General features: G+C 44.1%; 1 protein-coding gene across 1 annotated transcript in view; it reads left to right on the top strand.

The window, feature by feature from the left end:
* The first annotated feature begins 1,722 nt into the window (after window positions 1-1,722).
* STK39 (serine/threonine kinase 39) overlaps window positions 1,723-17,842 on the top strand; it is a 252,102-nt gene continuing 235,982 nt past the window's right edge. The window contains exon 1 of the mRNA XM_074363833.1: window positions 1,723-2,055. Coding sequence (XP_074219934.1) covers window positions 1,863-2,055 — 193 coding nt within the window. The 5' untranslated portion in view covers window positions 1,723-1,862. The remainder of the gene's footprint in view (window positions 2,056-17,842) is intronic.

Genomic DNA, 17,842 nt, shown 5'->3' with positions numbered 1-17,842 from the left:
GACTACAGAACTCTTGCTCTTTGTGGGAAAGTAAGTGATCTGTGTTTGATTCAGTTCTGTGCTACTGGTTCTTGACAGCATCATGTTTTCCGATTAAGTTCCAAGAACTTTCCTGGCCTTCAGTTTCCTGGCCTTCATGGTTTGAAAGTCAAAATATAAATTCATATGACAAAATGGAAGTCATATTCATTTAATCATTTTTCTTTTTCTTTGAAAATAGTCCTCAAAAATTCTTTAGGCTGGGGAGCAGCCCTTGAAGAGGTGAGCAGGTAGAGAGTGCATCCCTGTTCCTTATTTTTAACCCTTTAAAACTCAGAGGTCTCCAATTTCTTTCTTTATGAAGTTGTCTGTTTCTTGACAGACATTACAATCAATACACGGTTTTTGAACACCCATACATAAAAGAATGTATGACTTCTTAGTTCAGCATAAATTTCTGCTCATAGACCAGAGCACTGGAACATATTTACCCCATGTGTTCCACTGTGCTGTAAGAGATTAAGCACACTCATGTTCAGTTTACATCAATGTTTCGATCAGGCATATGTTTCTCCTAATGAATTTCTGGGTTTCCTCTGAATTATCTTTTAAAAAAATGTAAGGAGATTTTTAATATATAAATGCAGGATACAAATACCAATCTTTCTGAGTTTTTTTTTTTTTTTAACATGTTCACAATTCTTATTCAGTAATCCTCGTCATGGAAACTACACAGGATAATTTTGGCCAAATGACGACTGGGTCACTGCATCGTTTCAGCTTAAGACAAGAATGGTGCAATCTTGGTCATCTGTACCAGGGAACAGAGAACATTCAGTATTAAATATGACACCTATAATTAGGAAGACCTATGGTTATACCATGGCAATTTAAAAGATGAGGTAATTTGGGGACTGCTGAAAAGCAGCAATTAATTAAGTTTCCAACGCAGTTTATTTCTGCTGCGGTACATTCTTTGACACCCAGGATACTCAGTAAGGGAAACGCCTGCTATGTGTTGTCCTAACGGGTTAATCTGGCTTGTTTTAAGGGTTTAGAATTTAAAATAAAGTGTTCAAATCTCTCTTACATTTCTTATTCTAACTTCACAGGCCCTTGCATCACCTCTCTGGGATCCAAGCGGCTTGGAACAAATGAAGAAAGTCTGTGTACAGCCAGGGACCTAAGGAATCAGGTTTCACCAAGAAAAACATTAGCAGGGCTGCGATTAGATTAGGCCAGGTGGGGAAAAGGATATTGGCAGGTAGGGCGCCGGAAAGTTACAACTTGTGTTATTTTTTAACTGGCGTCCTACAAACGGCCGGCGTGTAGGTGTTTCCATCGCTGACTTGTAAATGAACTTCAGGTTCTCTTTAGTTGGGGAGACTTCTGAATCTGAGAACCTGGCGGCGGTTCAACGACCCCGCCCTCGGGGTCCCCAGGGGACACCTTCCGGAGAGCCTGATTGAGGCGAAGGCGCAGGGAAAGCGGGGAGTGAGGGGGCGAGGGACGCGGGCCCCGAGAACCAACCCAGTCCAGCCTCGCTCCCCTTGGGTGGAAACTTCCTCGGCGGCGAGCTGGGCGGGAGGGGGCGGCGGTTCCCCTCGCGGAGGCATAAAACTGCTCGCGCGAGGCTCGGGGCGCGCGGCGAGCGCGGCCGCCGCCGCCTCCTCCCCTCCCCTCCCCTCCCCTCCCCGCCTCCGCCGGCACTGCCTCCTCCCTCCGCCCGGCTCGGCCTCCTTCGCTCCCTCCCCTCGTGGCTGGCGGCGGCGGCGGGCGAGGAGGGCGTGCGCCGGCTGAGAGGTGTCGGCGGCGAGGGAAGGCAAGTTTCAAGTGGAAGGTCGTCCGCCGGCCGGCGCGTCCTCCCGCTCTCCGGCAGCATCATGGCGGAGCCGAGCGGCTCGCCTGTGCACGTCCAGCAGCCTCAGCAGGCGGCCCCGGTGACAGCGGCGGCGGCGGCCCCGGCGGCCGCGACAGCAGCTCCGGCCCCGGCGGCGCCCGTGTCCCCGGCACCGGCAGCGCAGGCCGTCGGCTGGCCCATCTGCAGGGACGCGTACGAGCTGCAGGAGGTTATCGGTCAGTGCGGGGGGCGCGGCGGGGCCGGCCCAGGCCCGGTGCCGAGGCCGAGCGGGAGGTGCGGCCGGGGGCGGTGTGGACGCGGGATGCTGGGTTCCTCTGCATGCACGCCCGGGAGGCAGAGCGGCTGGCTTCGGGGCCTACCGGCTTCAGTAGTTTTTTTTTTTTTTTTTTTTTAATTTATTTGTTCGTTCAGTGAGCGCTGGTGCGGCAGGAGGCGGCGCGGCGGATGTGACTCGCACTGCAGACTAGCTGCATGCTGCAAACTTTTATCTCCCGGATCTCCGGGGCGGCGGAGCAGGGGACTCGGCAACGCCGCCGCATCTCCCTCAACCCGCGCGCCTGGGCCGCAGCCCGTGGTCGGTGGCCACGCGGGCAGGCAGCCGCGGCCGGGGTGGGGTTGCGGGGGCGCCGCCCTGGGCTTCCAGCGCCCCCGCGCCGCGCCCTGGGGGACCTGGCGGGCGCAGCCGCGCCTCTGCCTCCGGTCAGCAGCCTCTTGCCGTGGGTAATCGGGCTACGTAGGAGTTGCGGAGGCCCAGGTTCTTTCCCGAAGCTGGGGAGGATGCTGGGCTCCCTCCCTGACAGCCGCTGCTCCACGCCTGCCTTGCAGCTGGGCTCTCCGCGCCGCCCGGCGCGCCTGGGTACCCGTCTCGGTGCCGGGGCGCGCTGCCTGCCGCCCAGCACGGTCGCCCGTGGAAAGCAGGAGCCCTGGCCTTCTGCCCTGCGCCGGGCCGATGCTTCCCTCCGGTCCAGGGCCGAGCTGCAAGAGTGAAACCCGAGGCTGTCGGTGATCTACTCCCTGCCTTTCGGTGCCTTCTAGTCGGCTCACAAATAACACCTTATCTTACATTTTTAAAAACCTGGCAAAGTCTAATCGTAAGAAGCCGGCATTACTTTTCCCTGGACCCAGCACGTGAAGGGCCGGGAGATTTGTGTTGACCCTTCACTTAGAATCTTCCTTATTGGATTATCCTGTTTGAGAGTCTTGTTAAACCCAGTTAGGGAACCCTCTCGGTGGAGTGGGCCCTCAGCTTCTAACCTTACTGGCGCTGGGATGGGATGCTGCCTTTTCATAACTTGAGATTTAAGTATGGTGATGAAAAAGGAATTCAGGATACTTATCTTAAACACTTTTTTTTGCTTTATATTAAAAACAATTCTCTAACCACCTCCCCCTTAAAAAATTAAAACAGTAAGAATTTCATTAGGTAAATGAGCCTTTACATCACCTGATACTGAGTGAATGAAACATAGCAGAGACCGAAATAAATAGATAAGAAAATGATGGGCAGAACTGTAACCTGGGATAGAAAAGCTCCAAAGAACCTAAAACAGGCATCTCTACATAAAATTCTTTGAGGACCTAGACCTTTCATAACTTTAGGCCTAATGACTCTCAAGAGATGAGTCTTCATGTCACTTCCTGGATTAAGTATCTTTAAGGGCTTCTCAAAGCCTAGAGTATTCAGTGAAAACTCCTTTAACCTGGTATCTAAACCCCTTCATCTTTCCAATTTGCTACCTGCCCTCAACTGCTTGCCCCCTCCCATATTCTGTTGGCATTGATTATGCCCTGAATCCTCAGCTGTCATAGGACACGCCTGGCCTTCCATTCCTTGCTGCCTTTCACAGGCTCTTCTCTCCTCTAAGTGCCCATCTTTACAGTGACTCTCACTCAGCTTCCAAGGGCAGAATGAATGTTCTTGGAAACCTTCTGCTTCTCCCGAGGCAAAGTGTGGTTGGTTCTTCTGCCTCCCTTTACATACCACTTGGCATGTAACTCCATAAGTTTTATTTGCTCCACAAAATCTGAAGGCCCCCATGTCCCAAGCGTTGAGCTGGGTGCTAGCAGTATAGAAATTAATAAAAATGGTCCCCACCTGCAAGGACTTACTGAGTTGAAATAAATGATTCCATAGGATGTGATGGGTGAGCACAAAGGGGGAACTGCTAGGAGAAATAGGAAGCAGGGTATTCCACAGGAGACATTGAGCTGAATTTTGGAGTCTTGGTATGCTTGTAAAGTGCTTATTTCCATTGCTGCCTTTGCTGGCCAGCTGTGAACTCTTGCAGGGTCTTATTTATCCCTCTTGGCTCCAGCATGCAGGGATGGTCCATAAAAGTTGAATGATGTTATCTGCCACATAGTTTTCATAGGGTTAGGACCACAGCCCACTTATAATCAATTCATATGCCTATGTTGTTAATTATTAGGGTTAATATGCAAGCTTTGCCTTTTAAAAACAATGTATTGAGTTGACCAGTTTTGTGAACTGAAGTGAATAAAATCTTAGTTTAATTAAAGTGATGGGATTGATTGCAGGGCTTCTTTCTGCTTGCAGTAACAGCATTGCTAATTATGGTTGGTCAATTTAATTAAAAAAATTCACCTGAGGAATTTGCAAACAGAAACACGTGCTTATTACAGCGTCACTGATTTTTGTACATTCACACTGCAGGAAAGGCTTTTCTACATTTTAAACGTATCTCATATTTTTCCAACTAAAAGAGATGGCCTGTGTGGGGGCCATGTTATTGAAAAGTCAAATTGCTGGAATAGGGTTTTGTAAGGACTTAATGTTTATAGGAAATTACAAACCCGTTTCCATTTAGTGTTTAATGCTAGTTGGGTAATTAAGACTGAACTTGCGGTTAAGCACTTTTGCTCAAATGTTACACGCAGAAGTTAGTAGTACAAACACTGAACCAGTTTTGACATGAATGCAGGTGGACACCCTTCGCCTCTCCTGCCACAAGGCAGGTGTCACATGATAGGGCTCTGGCAGTGTGAACTGTGACCAGCAGGAGGCTCGGAAGTGCATGAGCAGAAGGCCAAGGGAGGCAAGGTGTTTTAACTTTCCAGTGTGGCATGGAGCACTTTTTCTTTATTTCCTTCTGGCAGAGGTTGGGACCTCAAGATTAGGAGAGAAGAGGTTTACTAAAGCCCAAACAAAGCAGGTTCAGTCGTTTGACTTTTGTTTTAGAAAAATAAACACAGGATTTTGCAAGTCTTAAAATAAAGCTTTCTCTTTGTTATGTTGTTCTTATGTGGTAAAAGATCAGTGGAGAGTTTGTAATGCTCTTAGGGGTAATCTGGTTCAGAAGTTTATGCGAGACCTGGAAACGATGTAAAATCTGTTGGAGTGAGCTTTATACTTAGGGGTTAACAACGTTGTGAAATGATTAAATTCCTTCTTTTAGCCATTAATATTAGTTGATTTCAAATATTTGTTTCCTATAGAAGTAACTGCTCCTCAGAAGTATTCTAGCCTGTTTATACCCTTCAGCCTCCTTAATTTTTGTTCCTCATCCCTTCCCCATCTCACTCTTAGATTCCTTCTTTAGAAGTATATGGGGGCACCCAAAAGATATGCCAGTTGAAAAATTAGTTTATTTGTTTGTGGTATTAATGTTATCATCTTGATTTGCTAACCAGAGGACAGAAGGTGAGTCATGTAAGTGTTGACTTGGGTGTCCTTAATAGATTGAACAACCTCAAGGAACTTTTCCGTCAAAGAGTTGTAGTTATTGCTGTATCAGTTTCTGTGTTTGAATCAGGTAATTCCAGTAGGGGCTAATGTCTTTGTTGATTTTCCTCTGAGAAACACTAAATAGACTTGTGCCTCACAGTAGTTTTATTTAAAGTTTTTTTTTTGCAGGATGAGCCTTTCTGTAGTTCTGCACCTGACTTCTCAGTGTTGCTTCACTTTTGTCCTGGGCAGTCCTTTAGAATGATCCAGAAGTACCACCTACTAAATTTTCGGCCCAAGTCACCAAAAAGAATTTGGTTCCTAGACTCCTAACCATAGTTTGACAGAGGCGTTCTCAAGTACTCTGTTTATTTCTCTCCTGTGAGCTTTGTTTAACCATTCAGGTGTGTTTTTCCCAGACCCAGGTAATAGGCATATGGTCAGGTCCTCAAGGAGTAGCAGCCCACATCACACCTGCTCTGTTCTCAGAGATTCTGCAGAACTCTTGGTTTAGGGATTAGAACCGGTTTTACAGATGTGCTAGAGGGATCTTGAGGACACTGAGTCACACTCATTTGCATGGGACCTCAGAGGGCTGGAGCACCGAGTGTGTATTGTGGTCTCCTGGACCTTTAAACTGTGCTGCTTTGCTGCTGCTGTCAGTTTGTAAAATTTTTTTTCTTTTTTAAACTAAAAGAGGCCTGAGAGGCTTGACTTAAGGCAGGGGTTTTGATTTTCATACCATTTAAAGAGAAAAATGCGTATAGAACTGTTCTTTTTGTGGGTTTTTTCACTATTGTGGTAAAATATATAAATATAAGATTCGTCACCTTAACCATTTTCTGGGTATACAATTGAATGGTGTTAATTATATTCACAAGGAGTGCTCTTTTAAATGTGCTGTTCAAACTAGCATGTGGGAAAAATCTCTAGATTAAGAGAAACTTAGGGTAGAATTACTGCAGCACTTACTTTATTTGTGCATTTGATGTGTGACTGATAACATTTAAGTTTGTTGTATCGCACATTTTTGATGGTGTTGGAGAGTAGAACGTGGCGGGTTCTGGTCAGTTTCATATCTCAGGCATGGCAGTTGCTGGCCTTGTGGCCTTGAGCCAGTTACTTAGAGGTGTCTGCACTCAGTTTCCTCATTTATAACCTGGAGATGGTAACAGTTGGTTTGCCAGGAGAGACAGCCTGTGAAACACTCAGAACAGGCCCTGGCCCTGGGTGAGCTCTCCTGGAGCCTGAGCCATCACTACTGTTGGCTGTGCCAGCTAATCAGATCCGAGTTACCAGGAGAGAACACAGCCCTGTCTCTAGCAAGTCTTAGGAGCCGCTTGAAGAGTTTCTCTGCTGGGTTAGTACTAGGAAGGATGCAGGAGGGAGACCTGGCCCCTTAGTCCCCGCCCTCCAGGTGGGCAGCTGGATAGGGAGCCCGAAGGCCCTTCAGGGAGGAAGCTGCAGAGACCTGTGGAGCCCCGGCGGCGAATCGGACAGCTCAGGACAGCTCAGGGCTTCGGGTGCCAGATGGCCCTCTGACAAGTGGTGAGAGCACCCTGCAAGAAGGCTGTTGGAGGAACGGCCCATCGCAAAAGGGCTCTGCGAACAACCTGCTCGGACTGCACTTTTCTTCCACCTCTCATTGGCCCCATGGAGGCTGCCGTGCTGGCAGGAAATGCTGCTGACTCAGAGAAATGGTCAGTGTGTGCCCCAGTGAGGGAGAGGACAGGGGCATTTGTCTGCAGGTGAGGTCATCACTATTGCTCCCTGTCTCCTTCCTTCCCTTGCTGCTCTTCCTCTGCTTACATGCATTCTCAAGTCTCTCTTATCTTTCACAGCAAAAGAGAACAAAACAAGACCTCTCACTACTCCTTCCCTCTCTAGTACCACCTTCTCTCCTTTTACAGTTGAGCTGAAAGAACCTCCCATCAAGCTCAGCTCACTGCAATCTGGCCTCTGGCGTCTTGCTAAGAAACCAAAGTTGGAATCTCCACAGTCTTGGTGACCTTCTATGGCCAGAGCCAGTGGACACTGCAGGCCTTCCCTTGCTCTCTGTAGGAGTTGGCACCAGCTGCCATTTCTCTCCTCCTTCCCTCCTGCGCCTGTGCCAGGATCCACTTCTCCATGGGTCTGAGGCTTCAACCACCACCTAAAATGCAGAGGGCCTCCCTGGTCTTGGGCTGGTGCGAGGGCCACTGTTTATACATCCTTGTGTAGATACTCACAGTGAAAATCACCATCTCCTCCTAATTTTACTCCTTCAACATTCTCCATCTTCCTTAAGACCCTTGAGTGTGAAGCAGATACATGCTGGTCATCCCACACTTGACTGCCTTCCTCCATCTCCCACATCTGACTGGTGTTCAGTCTTATCTGTTCTGCGTGCTTGATTCCTTCTTTGATCTGTTTCTTAGTCTACCTCTGCACCATCTCTGGCTTAGTTGAGGCCCTTCTCAGTTCTTATTTGGATGATTGTAATAACTTTGTAGCCAGCTTCCAGCTCTGGTATGCATTGCTACTAAAGCAATACCACTGTACTAAAGTTTTTATCTGTCTCCCCCAGGCTTGAACACCTTTAGTGGCTCCTCCATCATCCTTAAGATTAACTCTGAGCAGGTGTTTAGGGCCTTTGGGAATTGTCTCTTGCCTTTGACAGACTCCCAGCCAGTAGGAACCTTTTGCAGTTGGTGAAATGCAACTTCAAGCTTTCCCAGCCCCTGCTAGGCAGGTTTTCCTTCTGCTTGAAACACCATTCCACCCTCATTTTCGTTTTCATCTGTTTAACAGTGTGCCCTGTTTCTCCTTTTAAGTACTACCTTCATTGAAGTATAATATGCATGTGGGAAAGTGTACATATCATAAATGTGCATAGCCTGATGCATGTTCATAAAGAGAACATGCCCTGTCTCTATCCCTGAGCCTCCTCCCCTCTGCCTCCTCTATTGGCTCCATCACCCCGGTGGTCCTCACAGCCTATGTGGATTGTCTGCCTCCTTGCTCATCTTGGCCCTAGATGTGAACTCCTTGATGATGGGTCTTTGGCCTCCATACCCCACACCTCTTAATAAGTATTTGATAAATGTTTTCTGGATGGAAGCCTGAATTTTAGGGATAAATACTGCTTCCCTCCTTGTGGGAGAGAAACATTGCCTCACTTTAAATATTTGTCTCCCTGGATCCTGAAGATTTAATCTTGCCTATGGTTAATGATGATGCTTACCTAGTTGCGTTTGGGCCAATCAGCTTAAAGGGCTCTGTAGAAATTAGCTCATTAATCCTTCCAGATCAAGAGTAAGCACTTTGAGTACTTCCACCTGCCTGTGCTGTGCAGGTAGCCAGGCAGGCAGAGGCCTGGCTTTCCTGAGGTCATAAGTCTGCGAGGAGGTGGCCTCTCCAGATTAAAGGGGCCGGGGCTCCCCGCCACAGTCGCTGTGTCCTGTTACTTAGGCGTTGCAGGGCAGGGCTGGGAAGTCCTGGCACGCCTCCCCTCTTCTGTGGAGCTTTCCTTTCTTGAGTGTACCCATGACCTCTCTCTTGCTGTTTGTGTAGTTATATATAACCCAACCTTGAAGCTCTGTGGGGCCTCTTGCTGTGTAGAAATCAGGACTGTTGGCGAGGATCAGGAACACAGGTGAAACACAGGAGCAGAATACCAGGGCGGGTAGTTTCAGAAATTGTTACGATGGCAGGGATTGTAGTTTTATAAATGACTAGGGACTGAGGGTCATAGATTGGTGTGGTACAAGCTAAGACCACAGAACTGGGTCTTTTAAAGTCAAAACCAATCTAATATGTGTTATAGTTCCTCTATGGTGTGTTTTTTGGAAGTTTTTTTTTTTTTCCTATTAAAAAAAAATTCTCCATGCGATCATGTGAGGTTTTACATTTTCCTCCAGGATAATTTTGTTTAAATTATCCCCAAACAACTCCAAGATGGCTGAAGTGATTCAAGTGTACCAAGTGTTTCTGTTTCCAAACCTGCTATTCATCGGTCAAGTTTTTGCTACTAAAGAAGAATTCAGTATATTAATTAAAAAGGCATTTTAGATTTAACTTAACTGGGAAGCAGAGGAGAAATAGCAACCCTTAGAGAATGGGTAAGGAAGTGCTTCAGTTCAAAACTGATTGAGATAAACACTTTGAGAATCTCATGTGAGTAAATGCTGATGTATTTCAAGGTTCTTCTCATTTGCCAAAGAATTATTTGGAAATAAACTCTGGCTTAGCTTTAAAAAACTTCTTGGACATTGAGGAATTAGATGAATCCCCTTTTTGACTGATTGTATATTTTGATAATTGGGGAAACATCATCTTAAGATGGACCTTCAAACATCGTTTTATGATAGTTTTATTTTCAAACTTCTTCCCAGTAAGTGGCGTTCAGTATAACTCAAAGGCCTAGTACTGGGGGTGTTCATTCAATTTTTCCCTTAGATGAAAATACACATTTAGATGACATTTAGGGGGTTTAGGTTTCCAACCTATAGTCCCTGATTTTCCAGAAGAACTAGCATGGTAAGTAGAGATTGATGGCTTTCTATCATGTGAATGATAGCTCTTCACTGGGGGAGTATTTTAGAAGCCAGTGACCTGTGACAATTCTGAGACTTCTCACAATCACTCTTCTGATGGTTGAGGTCTAAGAAGAATCTGTGATCTTCTTTTAAACTGATAGCATCAGTTTGTGCCGGGGTTTGTAATAAGGGGCATCCCAGTTGTGTTCTTTCCTGCTCTGTTCAGTCTGGGGACTGAAAAGGATTATATTCTGTGGATTGGTGCCTATTGGCCTATTTTGTGTTGCTTACATTCTGATTTGAATTATCTGGTCTGTCCTCCCTTCCTCCCTCCCTCCTTCACTTCCCCTCTCTGACTCTCACTTCCTCCCTCCCACCCTCACTAACTCCCTCCCTTCCTTTCCTTTCTTCCTTCCTTTGCAGTTGACTGTGTCACTGTCCCCTTTCTTAATTATGAGGTGGCTCAAGAAGGGAGGGGAAGAGAGTGCCTAGGCAAGGAATGGTAGGTCGGTGCTGGCTTTTATAAGTTAGCTCCTACGTGAGGAATAGCATAAGAATATAGGGGGTAATGAAATGTAATTTGAGGGGAGACTGAAGGGAAAGTCCATACCTGCTCCTTTGTTTTACATCTGAAGACTCTACCAGCTTGACTTAGAGTAATTTGCCTGTGGTCCAGAAGTCCTTAGAATCTCAGGCCAATGCTTCCTACGCAGTTCAGTATTTTCTTCCACTTATATGATGTTGATTCCTCGTTGGTGGGAAGGAGGAAGTTAGAAATATTACCGAATCAGTGAATTTTATAACTACCATTTTAATAAATATGTATCTGGGAACATATTTACCATGTAGATATTATAGCAAAAATCTTACGTATTTCTTTAGCAGTGTTAAAATGACCTTTACACTTCTTCACAGGCCATGTTTAGCATGTAAATCGGGTGATATATAAACATAAAATAGTCTCATTTCAACCATCATCTTTTGTCTGGTCTGTTGCAGTAGATATATATGTACATTCTTTTAATTAAAATTTTTTTACAATATATTATATTTCTAATCCTTGGTTGGAACCTGTCAGTGAGGTAGAGGGAGTGTGCGTGCATGTGCGCGTGTGCGTGCTTGCTGAAAAATGAAAGATTGAGGAGCGGCAAGTAGATACATCTCAGGGCTGGTTATTAGCTGGAGCAAAGCTGTGCTTGCAAAGCTGTGCTTGAGCCAGGTCCAGGCTGATAACTTCACAGCAGTCAGAGCAGCAGCAGTGTTCTTAGCAGCGTCTAGTTCTAAGCTGTCTAGTATGGTAGCCACTAGCCACGTGTGGCTGTTTCACTTTAAATTAGTGTGAAACTCTTGGGGTGTTGAGGGATGAATAGACGGCGCACAGAGGATGGTTAGGATAGTGCAAGTGCTCTGTGTGGGACCATAGTGATGGGTCCACATCAGTATACGTTTGTCCAAACCCATAGAGTATGCAACACCAGGAGTGAGCCCTAAGGTGACCTGTGGACAGTGGGTGGTAAGGATGTGCCCAAGTAGATTCATCACTTGTGGTCAGTGTGCCTCTCTGGGGGATGGTGACAGCAGGGGAGGCTGTGCATGGGCGGCAGCAGGGGGCATGTGGGAAGACTCTGCCTTCCTCTCAGTTGTGCTGTGAACCTAAGACGGCTTTAAAAAGAATAAAGTCTTTAAAAAATTAAATAAAATACAGTTCCTCAATGACACCAGCCACATTTTCAAATGTTCAATAGCCAACGGTGCTAGTGCAGCCGAGGAGCTGTGTTTTATGTACTTAATTTTAGGCCTGTAATCTGCGCTGTCCTGTGAAGTACCTCGCTGGGTGGTGCAGATGCAGACTTTTCACCACCACAGAAGTTCTGACGGGCAGTGCTGAGTGGTAGTTCCTAAGAAATATTCAAAACCTGATGAAATATTATGATGGCTGTAGATAACCCGAGGCCACCTCCTGGTAACACACTAAGGGCATTGCCACTGACTTGAGATGTACCAGAGGGGACAGGCAGTGCTAACCTGATTAAAAACAGTTTTAGTTTAGTTTTTTTTTTTTTTTTTGCCTTGTTTTTTGCACTGTGCTCTGTTAGAAAGCTGATTGATTCATATTTTCAGAAGCACAGTTACTCTCTTTTGTGGTGGTGAAACAGATACCCCTGTTGACGTAGGGAGACTGTTCTGAAGTATGAGTTTTTATCTTACCCACTTAACTCATTCTGGAATGTTCTTGTGATCACTATAAACACAGAATCCTCCCCAATGAAATCTAGTATTTTCAGAAGTATCAAATGTTACATTTCCTCAAGAAATCACTTCAGAGTCTTGGGGTTGGATGTGGTAGACAGAATCACTTCAACTTCTCTTTTATGAGTTAGGAACTGGCTTTTTTTTTTTTTTTTTTTTTTTGATGAAATTACAAAGACGTTGTGAAATTAACTCTACTTAGAAAAAACGATCCTGATATCAATTCTGGTCACTTAAATGGTAAATTTGAATCATGGTCCCTTCCCTTCACTTGATTTTAAAACATTTTGGTATTTGATTCTCATTAAAGTACTTACAGTGTTTACATACCACAAAGGAAATAAAACATCTAGCATTGAAGTCAGTACCTTAATAGAAATTCAAACTTAGTTATCACTGTTTGGTAGGACACCTGCTTTGTTAAGAGAGGGAATTAATGACTGAGGGGTGGAAAAAAAATCTGTCAGGAGATGAACTGGGTTTAATTTTGGGCAATTCAGGAACAGTCTGTACTTTCTCACATTTCACGTCTCTAGGGTGACCGGGGCCTTCATAGAGAATGTTTTACTATGTAATCCTTTTTTATTTTTCCTTGTAGGTGCTCTTTCAAGTTTCTGGAGTCCTAAATCCAGTGCTTGACCTTCGACAAGGGTTGTTGTGGAAACATTTTTAACATGGCACCTCTCCTGGGCAGTTGGGCGGCTGAAATAGGGCTACAGAAGCGTCTCTGTGTGTTTTCAACTTATGATCATTAGGACAAATTTAAGAATAGTAATATTTTTGCCATCAGTTAAGATCAGGGCTAGATTGTTTATCTTCATTAAGATAAATACTTATCTATTATTCAAAAAGCAACAGTTTCTAGGGTGAAGAGATAACAAGCCTCTTAATTCATCTATAGCCATCTTCCTGAGTGTTTCCATAGAAGCAGCAAGACTTTCTAAAGGCCATAATTTCGTGTTGTACTCTTTAGAGCCCATTAGAAATAGACAACATAGGCAACTTGTGGTTTATATATTTGCTTAAATAGTGTTAAAGGCGGAGAGGGTAACGGACGTGCCATCGCTGGGGTAGGTAAGGGTTGCAGTCAGGCACTTGTTTGCCTCTGGCTTATAGGCTGCGGTCCACTTAGTCTGCGTGTGAAGAGTGACATGGTTTTCATCTGTATGCAGTTGTTTACAAATGAAATATTCTCTTGGAGCTACTTGGAAGAAAGGGAGTGACAAAAGTATGAAAGGTGTTATTTATGAGGTCTGACTGACTTTAAAATTGATCATATTAGAATTGATGTGCACAAGAAGTATCCTTCAAGGGGACATAGTGGGAGGGTGTGCACCTAACACTTTATAGCTATATTTTATTTTAAATTAAAAAATTCGCCCATTTCCCTCAGCCCTCTTATGAAGAAACGAGACTGATTTTCTAGTATGACATTAATTTGCTCTTAAGATATTTTCCAAAATGTTTTAAGCGGTGGTAGGTAGCTTTATCAGAATAATTAATCTAGCCTGAACAGTGCCGTTAGTTGTTTAAAGGCACTTTTGTTTACTGTTATTTTCTTTAAGAGATTCTGTGTCACTGCTTTATGGAAGTAATGAATGTATCCAGGACTATGGCTTGTGATAACAGTGAGCTCAGTTTGTCTAGAGGTAAGAATAGCAATAGCAAAAGCTGATGGGCTGAGAGGATGCATGATGGAGTGAAGGGGTGAAATTCCAAAACCAGATCTGTAAAGCCAGAGGTGGGATGGGATCATTGGAAGGCAAAGACTAGCCTGGGGCAGTGAAAGCTCTCAGACCTCAGCAGGAGTGAGTAAGATGGAGAGGAAGAACTCAGGGCCGAAGCCAGGTTTAACATTTGCAGGTGTTCAGCAGGGGTCTGAGGTGAGTAGGGACTGTATAACTTTTCCCAGAAAGCTTCAGTGGCATAATCTGGCTGAGGTGGGTGCCTCATTTGAAGCTTTGCTTTCAAGGAAGGATGTCTCTAACAAATTGAGAGGCTCAGATCTCTGAGTGTGGATCCATGGTCTCTGTATCAGTATGTACAGCTGTGTAACAAACTGCCACAAAACTTAATGGCTTAAAATAATGACCATTTTATTTGCTTACAGTTCTGTGGATTGGCAGTTTGGGCTGGGCTGGGCAGGGCAGTTCTGCCAGTTTGGCCAGCTGGGCTGGGGCTACCTATTTTAAGGTGGTCTCGTTGTGTGTGCGGTGGTTGCTGCTGGCTGTTGGCTGGCCCTCTCCACTGATCCCTCCTTCGCGAGGAGGCACGCCTGTACTTCGTCCCTGGGCTGCAGCAGCATTCCAAAGTAGCTGGAGTGGAGCTGCAGGGACTCTTGAGGCTGAGGCTTGGTGTGCAAAGCGTCACTGTGCCTCGTTCAGTTGGTCGGAGCACAATACAAGGCTCCCACAGACTCGCGGGCAGGGAGATCAGTTTTCCTCCTTGCTAGAGGGAATGGTAAAATGACATGGCAAAGGGACGTGTGTACAAAGGTGGGAGGAATTCTTACTGCCTTCTTTGCGAACTTTCTACCACAGCAGCTTTATTTAGGTCGAGGGTGATGAATACACAATGTTTGTCATTCATTTAACATTTGTTTTTAACTCGTGGTGGGTTTGCTAATTACCTGACTACCTTTACCCTGGTTGTTATACTGCGGCTGATTACAGGTTTCATAAACTAATGTGTTGTGTGAACTATCCATCAGAGTGATTTTTGCTAGAAAAGTGGCTTTATAAATGTATGACTTGCTAAGAGGTCTAAACATGTCTGTTCTAATGTAACATTTGAAGGGCAGAGGGGTGTGTGCGTGTGTGTATATAAAATGCTGATCCTTTTTTAGACTTGAGGTGTTTTATTTCAGACTGACCTTAAAACTCAACAACACCGCATTAAAAATATAGATTGTTTGCATGCATATGTAATTATTTCTCCTGCCACCTAGAAGTCAGTGAACTAGATCTGTCACAGCTCTAAAAATAACATGTTTCCTATGCATCACTCAGTTTAAAGGTAGATTGTTGCTTAGACAATGAGGAAAGTTTCTTTACTTTGAAGGCAGTCCAGTGATACTGTACCGCCAGTTTTATAATCAGTTTTCAAAAAAGAATTCCCACCCTGTTCGGATAATCAGATAAAAATACTAGAATCCCAGTAACAGTTATTGACAGAATTTGCCCATGTCTTTAGTTTATCATATTGTAATGGCAGAAATGATAGTAAGATGGGAGGGGTGCAAGTATACCATTTATTAAATTGTGGAATCTTTCTGGTCAAAGCCCTTATTATGAAATGTTGTATGCTTTCAGATGTGGGAAGAGAGCTGGGTGTTACTGCTATCCATCTGCAGATTTAAATGCTGAGTGGCTTGCTGTTTATTCCAAAGGGGAGACAGACCTGTGCCTGGGTTAGACCCGTGGAGCCGTCTTTCCTGTGCTTGGCCCAGGCCCCTTTCTCACATAAAGAGGAACGGCTGAGAAGAGGGTGTTGCCTAGACCTCTGAGTTATAAGAACTCCAATCCTATTTATTTTCAAGTTCCCAACAATTATACAAGTAATAATGGAAGGTCCTTATAGAAAGTTTGGATAATACAGGTGGGTGAAAAGGGGGAAAAAACCACTGGTTACCACAGGGCCTAGGGCTAGATGCGGTTTGAATTTTGCTGTAGGCGTGTAAGTTTTAATGTGTTGGACTGTAGAAAAAAGTATAAATTACTATTTTTGGAAATTGATACTTTTTAGCATTCCCAGTACTGTCATATTTAATTTGTTTGGAGCAAGAAAAATAAACCACTCTTAGGTTAACACTTACTTGGCAAAAGTGATTTGTTTCTTGAAAATTTGGTACATCCTGAGAGTCAAACATACTGTGTGATTACTGGACAGAGAATATATGTATATTTTTCTCACACTTAAGTGTTCTCAGAATACATTTACAATCTGATCTTACTGTCTGTGTTACAGTTTATTTCTTAGGAGTAGCATGCTTTTCTGTCCTTTTGTAGTAGCCTTTTGTCCTCTGGGTGTTGTGAATCTCCTTATTCTGATATTTGGTACTTGCCTGATTCAGAGTTGAAAACATTTTAGAGAAAGTTCTGGGAGAGAGGGAAGTTATGAGTAAGTAACTGTCTCATTGTTTGTGGGTGTGTTTGAACACAGAAATGATTTTTAGATTTCCCATTGACCTTTCATATCAAACCTTGAGGTGGCAGTGAGAACTTTCTGGATTGGTGAAATATTTTTCTGTAGAAGTAGCTATTGGATTTCCTGGGCATGTGGGAGAAATGAATCTCTGGGAATTTAATTTGATCTGAATGTTGAATTTTTTTTGTCTTTTAAGGATGGATTTCATAGAACTTTGAACAAAAGAGATGAAATACCTGTTGGCATGACTAGTCTTCATTTCATTAAAGGTTTAAAATGACAAGGATATAGTAAATACTTTGTGTCAAGTAGGTGAAAATAACAGCCCTCACATTTTCATTCCCCCGGAGATGTTCCCTGTATGGTCAGTTTGCTGTGTACCCTTCCAGATGTTTTTCTACGTTGAATATACACGTAGATTTTTTTCCAAATGTAATTATTGCACGGGTTATGTGGTACCTATGCATTGAATTTTACAACTTACAGATTTAATTTTACAAGTAACGTTACATGTATATATTACTTCTGTGTGTCTTTATACATACTTGTAATAAAACATTATAGTTACTCACAGCTTTCATTCTGGGTCATTTCTTACAGATCCACCTCATTTAAAAATACGCCAGTTTATTTCTGTTCTGGGTCCACTTCTGTACTATGGATGTACTTTATTTAACCAGCCCTTTGGCGATTAACTTGTGGGTTATCTCCAGGACTCCGTATTCCTGTGGGATGGATATCCAGAAGTTGGATTTCAGGGACAAGTGGTACTGCATCCGTACCTCTGATAGACACTGTGAGAATTTCCTCTAGTTGTTTTGTTAAATAACTACTCTCTTAGTTGCTCCTGTTTCCCTTAAAAATAGAAGGGAGTTGGATTGAGAAGGCATCTTGCCTTATTCCCTACTTGACCCAGACCTAAAATACCTAAGACCAGGAGGAGAAAATGGTGGATGGGGTGGGATCAGGTGATTGTGGGTTGGAAAGAGAGAAATTATCATCCAAGTTTAGGGAATGAAAGCTGCATGATTTTCTGAACTAAAAAAAGTGAAATGTGACATTTTTTACTTTGCACAAATTTACAGAAAGATTTTCTGAATTGGTGAAAAGTTTGACTTAGAAAACTAAGTTGATTAATATACCCTTTTGGTTACAAGGACCAGGGACTCACTAAAATTACCCCCAAGTGATAGGGCATTTTTTGTTTGTTTTGCTTTTTATTTTAATTGAAGTATAGTCAGTTACAACATGTCAGTTTCTGGTTAACAGCACAATGTCCCAGTCATGTGTGTATGTATTTATACACACACACACACACACACACACACACACACACACACACACACACACACACACATACACACACACATATTTGTTTTAATATTCTTTTTCATTAAATGTTAT

This window comes from Camelus bactrianus, chromosome 5 (genome assembly GCF_048773025.1).
Source record: "Camelus bactrianus isolate YW-2024 breed Bactrian camel chromosome 5, ASM4877302v1, whole genome shotgun sequence".
Taxonomy (NCBI): Eukaryota; Metazoa; Chordata; class Mammalia; order Artiodactyla; family Camelidae; genus Camelus; species Camelus bactrianus.
This window is presented reverse-complemented; position numbering and strand designations above follow the sequence as displayed.